We start from the raw sequence: 7935 nt of genomic DNA, 5'->3' as shown, positions 1-7935 counted from the left end.
TTGATATGGATTTTCAGTACCCACAGATAGAAATCTAACTGAAACATCTTAAGCCCCAAAGTAAATGCCATGTTACACTGCAAGTAACGCGAGGATGATGCAGGAATATAAAGGATTTCATCAGGAATCTCTTTCTGTCAGCTTTCCTTTCCTCTATCTTGGCTTCATTTTCAGGTACAGTCTCCCCATGAAGTAGCAAAGAAGACCAGCCTGCAGATCCATGACCTATGTTTTCTCTCCTGATATGTCCAGTAAATTGCCAGGACTGACTGTTATTGAACTAGCTGCTCACATTTCTGAGCCAATCACAGTGTCTGAGAGGATGGGATACTGATAGGTCAGGCCAGGGCCACGTGTTTACCAGTGAAACAAACACGGGGTGTGGGGTCAGTTTGTCCAAATTACCTGGACTCAAAGTGGCAGAACGGTCATTTCCTGAAAGAAAATGGGAGTGATGGTGCGCAGAAGTGGGATGGACGCTGGTCAGGAATAACCCTGTCCACTGCAGCAGGCCTCACTTGCTGTTTATTGGACTTGTCTAGCTTGGATACTAGCCTGCCGCATTACTTTCTATTGAAATGAAGGAAATCGTCTGACTTTGCAGCCAGGTCCAGCATCTTTGCACACTGGATCTGTGTCAGGCATTTGCTCGATTTGTGACCTTGGACAAATCCTGTCACCTCCTGGGGTCTCAGTTTCATCACCTATAAAATGAGAATGCTAGGCTAGATCAGTAACTTTTTTTTTTATTTTTTTGAGATGAGTCTCGCTCTGTTGCCCAGGTTGGAGTGCAATGGCACAATCTTGGCTCACTGCAACCTCCACCTCCCGGGTTCAAGTGATTCTCGTGTCTCAGCCTCCTGAGTAGCTGGGGTTACAGGTTTCTGCTACCACGCCCAGGTAATTTTTGTATTTTTAGTAGAGATGGGGTTTTGCCATGTTGGCCGGGCTGGTTTCGAACTCCTGACCTCAGGTGATCCACCTGCCTCAGCCTCCCAAAGTGCTGGGATTATAGACGTGGACCACTACACCTGGCCCATCAGTGATTTTTTAACTGTTCTTTAGCACTAAAAAAAAAAAAAAAAAAAGAAGGAACAACTCTGGTGGAAGTGGGGGCATGGAGCTGGTATCCTACACTCTTAGTATTCCCTTTCCCCACCTGTACTGGCCACAGAAAGATTCCACAACTGCTGGGAATGTGGTTTGAAAACCACTAGACCAAGTAATCCAGGGGATATTCCTCTGTGCTCTAAAATCCTCATTCTCCCTTCCTCTTTTTGGGCTAGAAGGAAATCCTTCTCTTTGTGCCAAAAGATACAAAGATTAGGGCCAAAATAATAAGTGTAAAAAATGTTTTTTTCCCTAATTGGACAATACACAAAGAAGTCAGTCCCATAGAATGCTTCACTTTGACTACTAGTTGGTGGAAAATTTTCCTTCTCCATACAGAAAAAGGAATTGCTTCTTATCTAAGAGTAATGACCAGGAACAAGTCAATGAGGGGCTAAGCAACTTTGTGAGGTGCTGTCTCTAGTGCTGATGAACCACATGCCACTAGTAACAACCTCAGCCTTCCAAGGCCGCCTGAGCCTCTGTTCTTTTGGGCCCTGAAAATGCCAGAAGATTCCATTCTCTGATGGAAATCATTACCAAGACCTACAAAAGCCACGGTATAAAATACATGCAGCAAAACTGATAAATTCAAGTGTATGTGTTTGTGTGTGGTCTAGAACATTCATTGAATTCATGAGAAGCCTTAATTGTGAGCTGTGTTTTAGGCTGTGTGCCAGGCACTTAGGTTAAAATGGTAAACAATCAAATGTGGTCTACACCCTCAAAAGGCCTGCAGTTTACTGGGAGAGACAAACATTGACCCAGTAATTATGCAAATCACTAGAAGCCTAGATTCAAAAGAAAAGAAAAAAAATATAGAAACCTAGATTCAAAACTTAGAATCAAGATGTACAAGGAAGTGTGATTTCAGGTCTGTCTCAATTCTAATATAAACTCTCCTGCACTCTGGGCAAGTCCTTCCCTTCCTCTGGATGTTAGTATCTTCTTCTGTAAAAATGGTGTCATACCATTTGCTTCTGAGGAAATCTCTCCCATTTGTCAGAATTCAGCCAAGGCAACATCACCTTCATGGTGCTTTCCCTGGCTCTCCAGGCTATTCCTGGGGCTTCTGCTCTGGTCTTCTTGCCACCTGGGTGTACCTGTCTCACCACATCTCATGTTACAAGTTTTCTAAGCAAGGAGTAAGCTCATCAAGACTTTTATCCCTGTATCCCCAGTGCATTGTGGTGTCTGGCTCGTGTTTGTTAAATGGATGGATGGATGGATGGCAAGTACAACTGTGGTGCAGGTTGTGCAAATATCATTATGAAACCTGAAGGGACAATTTGCTGGCTGATTGTCTCAGCTGAAATAATGGGACAGTATGAGCATTATTATATAGGTTTTGAAGCCTGAAGATTTCTAGTTCTGATTCTTTGTGGTGCTTTCTTGGGCGGATGGGCCTCTTTCTGCTTGTCTGTAGCTGCATTCGTAATTACACTATCTTACAGGGCTGTAGAGTTTTGAAAACTGCAAAATGTTATTTACAGTCAACTGAACTGAACTTAGCAGGAACCTTATCTCTCGGCGGAGGATGGAGATTAGAAGCAGGGGAAGACAATTCCACGGAAGGAGTGGTGGGTTGCGCTGGGCCTTTCCAGACGAGATGCAAAGGTCTGGGAGTCAGAAAACATTGGTTAGTAACCAATCTCAGTTTAAGCTCTGAACCTCAGTTCTTCTATTTCCAAAACGGAAATAATAACTAGAGCTGCGTAAGAGTATGACGTTCGAACGTGATAATGGATAGGACGGAAGGATTAGGAGTGGTACCCGGGGGCCACTACCTCGTGCAACGCCCCAGCCCGAAATCAAATCCGGGGCGTGGTTCCACTGTGCTACCGACCCCAGCCTGGGCAGGAAGCGCCGGCTGCGGGGGAAGCCAACCCGGAGACACAGCCGGAAGTGAGTGACTGGAGCTCCAGCAGCAGCCGCGATGGGCGCAGCCGTGAGCCTATGGAGAGCGGAGGCGTTCCCGCTTCCACCAATGGAAGGCCAACCTAGGCGGGCCTTTGCAAATTGCCCTAGTAACGGCCGCATGGTAACTCGGGCGCTGGGCGCACTGTCCTATCTGCTGGTTTTCCACGCTGGTTTTAGCTCCCGGCGTCCGCAAAATGAAGATTGAGGAGGTGAAGAGCACCACGAAAACGCAGCGCATCGCTTCCCACAGCCACGTGAAAGGGCTGGGGCTGGACGAGAGCGGCTTGGCCAAGCAGGCGGCCTCAGGGCTCGTGGGCCAGGAGAACGCGCGAGAGGTGTGGCTAGCGGACCAGGGAGTTGGGGGCTCCAAGCAGGGCTGCTGCGGCGAGAGAGCTGCTGAAGTCGGTGGCTCGGGGCGGGATGCGCGCGCCAGGGGTCTCCCGCCATAGTTGCCTCAGGGAAGTGAAAATATGCCAGGGGCTCGGGGAGGGGCGCCGCCCTGGAGCTGGGTGAGGGGCCACCCCAGGAAAACTAGTGACGACCCACTGGGGGCAGTTGACGGTTTGCTTCAACTCATGAACAAGTACTAATGGAAACCCACACAACCCCGTCCCCTTAATCCGTGCTGAGCTTTATTCGCGACACTTATTTCCCGGGATACAGCGGGAGATAAGATAGGAGGTTACATTTTAGTGTAGTGAGAGACGATAAACGTGTACATCAATAAACAAAAATAATTATCTTGGTGGGGTTAGTTACTGCAGAACTTTGTCGGCCACGGTAAGGAAATTGGATTTTATTGTGAACGCACTGGCAGGCCGTGGGACGGTTTAAAGTAGGGAATTGACTGAACTTTAAAAGCTCATTTTGGTTCCCAGGACCCGGGAGCTGAGGGAGAGAAGTGGGAATTAGGGAGAAGAGCAATCTGGCTTATTTATCCCTCCAAGCATCCTTTTTGACCATTCCAATTAAATCTCCTTTTTCTGAGTGCTAGTGATGCCAAGTACTTTCACATACATTATTGTTTTTTGGCAGGTGAAAATATTGAGTTGGGGAGAGGGCACTTCACCTATATACTTGACACTCGTTTTAGTAATGGTAAAGCGGGGATTTGCGCTCACATGTATTTCTGACTCCCAAATCAGTGCTCTATGATGACATAGCCACTCTCTCTGCCTGCTGTTGTCTGAGGTCACAGCCATGCCCCTTGGCCTTTGCAGAGCCTTAGCTTGTACAAAAATCTTCACTTAATACAAAGTTAAGCTACTGCCTCTTAGCCTGATTTTTCTAAATAGAAAGGGCTCGAAAGAAAAACCTCGGGTTTCCATTTTGAGCATCATCTTTCCAAAAAGGAAGTATTTGACCCTGTCTTACTAAGCAGCTATTACTGCCAGTAGCTAACATTGGTTGAGTGCTTTCCATGTGCCAAGCACTGTGCTAAGTAGCTGTGTGTCCATTGCCTTGTCATATCCAACGAATTAGTTGTCCCTTCCCTGCGTTAGTATGACAGTTTTCAGACATACAAAAAAAGTTGAAAGACTTGTATAGTAAGTACCTGTGTACCTAAATTCTATGATTAACATTTTACTATGCTACTTTATCATATATCTTTCCATGTGTCCCTCTCCCAATCCACTTTTACATTTCAAGGTGAATTGCAGGCATCACTACACTTCACCCCTACACCCTTTAACATGTGTGCCATTGACTAGTATGAACTCTGTTCAAGTGAGGAAATTCTGGTTCATAGAGGTCAAGTAAGTAGGTCCAAGGTTACTCATCTGGTAAGTGGGAGAGTATTTTAACACAAGTCTATGTATTTAATCCCAGAGTCCATGCTCTTAACTGATGCTGTATGCTTAAGACCCACCTCAGCTACCAGGTTCTTGTGTGATTCTGGTCACATCAGTAACCTCCTGAAAAATGAGAGTTAGACTAGGTGATCATTTAAAGACCCTTCCAATTCTTTTTAAATGTTAGAATTCAAGCTTATCTCACCTGAGAGAAGTTGGAGTGGAAACTGAGGGAGAATAGATGGAAGAGGTCCTGGTCTGTAAATAAAAGCACATATCCAAGGTTTGTAAAGTCTCTTCTACCTTGAGTTTCCCAAAGAGCTTCAGTGCTGAGGATTATATGACAAGGTTGTATGGAAAGATCATAGTAGGTTTTTTTGTTTTTGTTTTTGTTTTTGTTTGAGATGAAGTTTCGCTCTTGTTGCCCAGGCTGGAGTGCAATGGTGCGATCTCGGCTCACTGCCACCTCTGCCTCCCAGGTTCAAGTGATTCTCCTGCTTCAGCCTTGTAAGTAGCCATGATTACAGGCGCCCACCACCATGCTCGGCTAATTTTTGTATATTTAGTAGAGACAGGGTTTCACCATGTTGACCAGGCTGGTCTTGAACTCCTGACCTCAGGTGATCCACCCGCCTCGGCCTCCAAAAGTGCTGGGATTACAGGCATGAGCCACCGCGCCTGGCTAGGCTTTTTATCTGTTTAGAAATATAGCATCTGGGCTGGGCGCAGTGGCTCACACCTGTAATCCCAGCACTTCGGGAGGCCAAGGCAAGTGGATCACCTGAGGTCAGGAGTTCGAGACCAGCCTGGCCATCATAACAAAATCCTGTCTCTACTAAAAATACAAAAATTAGCCAGGTGTGGTGGCATGTGCCTGTAGTCTGAGCTACTCGTGAGGCTGAGGCAGGAGACTCACTTGATCCTGGGAGGCGGAGGCTGCAGTGAGCTGAGATTGTGCCATTGCACTGCAGCCTGGGTGACAGTGAGACTCCATCTGAGAAAGTAGCATCTGAAGAATATCTTCTAGGTTCTATTAAGGGCAGTGTGCTTTGGTAACTGAAGTGGAAATGGGATGGATATAGCATACCCACGCATATTCCTTACTTTTCTTTTTTTTTTTTTTGAGAGGGAGCTTTACTCTGTCGCCCAGGCTGGAGTGCAGTGGCGCCATCTTGGCTCACTGCAAGCTCCACCTCCCGGGTTCACGCCATTCTCCTGCCTCAACCTCCCCAGTAGCAGACAGATCACAAGGTCGGGAGATTGAGACCATCCTGGCTAACACGGTGAAACCTCATCTCTACTAAAAATACAAGAAATTAGCTGGGCGTGGTGGCAGGCACCTGTAGTCCTGACATATTTTTTGAGGGGCTGCCATAAGTGTGAGACCAAGGTACTTCACTGTCCATGAGGAATAGAGGTAGAAGAGATAAGATGTATTCACAAGACTCTGGCAGTGTGGTCAGTGCCCAGAGAGAAGAGCACCTTTTAGATAGTCACATATTCAGTTATTAAATCAGTGTAGCAAACCTTATATTATGCAGTCTTGAGATATAGATGCTCAGCTAGTGTAACTTTCTCAGTGTTCCCCCCTTATAGTCAAATATTCTAAAATATATGATGGTCCATAGCCCATTTATGGAATATGTGTATGTATATATACACACGTGTACTGCAAATGGTTAATAAAATTCAGAGATTTATAATGTATTTAAAATATATTAACAGATGATAAAGTAATTTAATCCTGAGGATTCAAAACATATTCAATGGATCTAATAGTGCCATAGGCTTAACTTCACAATCAGTATTTACAGTGTTCACTGATGACCAGCTAGTACTCTATGTCATTGATTCTTACCGCTTAGTAGGTTACTTTGGGAATTTGATGAAATCTATGGATCCTTTCCCTGGAAAAAAATGTATATGAATATAAACACAGTTTTGTTCCCAAATTCAAGAGGTATTTGGGCCCCTGGCGTCTATCCCTGTACCCTGGGCCAAAAATCAGTGTTCTACTTGTACTCATAGTGTGCATTCTTCATACAGTAGCCAGCACCATGTTTTAAAAACAAATTATAACATGACATGTAGTCTTCAAGACCTTTTCAGTGGCTTCCTATTATTTATGTAGAGTAAAATCCAAACTCTACCACAGACTATACGTTCCTGTTCTGCGTTCTGGCTGCTGCCTACCTCTTCAACCTCATCTTCGTGGTCTTTTTCACCATACTTTGGTCACTGCAACCTTTCTATCCCTTGGATACGCCAAGCTCATTTCTGCTTTGGATTTTCTGAATTTGCTGTTTTCTTTGCCTGTAACACTGACTCCTGCTTCTCCCAGAGGTTCACATATCAAATTAAATGTCATCAGAAAGACATTTCAGGATCACTTTCTAGCCACTGATTCTCTCTCATCATCCCTTTTTCTTCACAGTGGTAATGAAGATCACGTGTGCAATGTTTGTATGTTTGTCTCCCTCCCTAAAACATGAGCTCCACAAGTACAAGGCTTTTCTGCTTTGCCTCCGTTACCCTGGGCACCTAGAATGGTGTCTGCAGTGCACCGGCACTCAGTGTTAGTTGGATGAGTGTGTGAATTGTATAGGCCAGGGACTGAGTTTTTTCCCCCTGTGAAATATTTTAATACTGATTTATTCTTTCCACTGTGGCGTGTAGGCATGTGGCGTCATAGTAGAATTAATCAAAAGCAAGAAAATGGCTGGAAGAGCTGTCTTGTTGGCAGGACCTCCTGGAACTGGCAAGGTACTCATTTTCTCTCATTTTTTAAACCTACCCAAGAGAATGATCCTAGTGTCTAAGCCAAATTGAATTCATGTCTTAACTAGTCTTTGTTTAGCTAAATGGGTTATATGTATGTTTTTAAAACTAATGTGCAATAATACAATTGTGTATCTAAAATCCCTGCTTCTGAAATTCAAATTATCCTGGCCTACCTCCAGAGAAGAGAGAATGAAGTCCTTGAAGGGGTCTCATTGTCTCTAGAATTTGTCCTTTATCTCTTTCAAGTCTCCTTTGCTGTGGAAATACATTTCTGTTGGCCTAGGGCTTCATAAAGATTTTCTGAGTGACATCTTATTTGAGGGGACAAAAA

General features: G+C 44.9%; 1 protein-coding gene across 3 annotated transcripts in view; it reads left to right on the top strand.

Annotated features, from left to right (window-relative positions):
- Nucleotides 1-3068: 3068 nt before the first annotated feature.
- Nucleotides 3069-7935, top strand: part of RUVBL1 (RuvB-like AAA ATPase 1) — a 42651-nt gene continuing 37784 nt past the window's right edge. For all 3 annotated transcript variants that reach the window (XM_011971297.1, XM_011971296.1, XM_011971295.1), the window contains exons 1-2: nt 3069-3365; nt 7500-7586. In XM_011971297.1, coding sequence (XP_011826687.1) covers nt 3225-3365; nt 7500-7586 — 228 coding nt within the window. In that variant the 5' untranslated portion in view covers nt 3069-3224. The remainder of the gene's footprint in view (nt 3366-7499; nt 7587-7935) is intronic.

This window comes from Mandrillus leucophaeus, unplaced genomic scaffold (assembly GCF_000951045.1).
Source record: "Mandrillus leucophaeus isolate KB7577 unplaced genomic scaffold, Mleu.le_1.0 Scaffold121, whole genome shotgun sequence".
NCBI classification, from domain to species: domain Eukaryota; kingdom Metazoa; phylum Chordata; class Mammalia; order Primates; family Cercopithecidae; genus Mandrillus; species Mandrillus leucophaeus.
The sequence above is the reverse complement of the archived record's forward strand: the minus strand, read 5'-3'. Positions and strand labels throughout refer to the sequence as shown.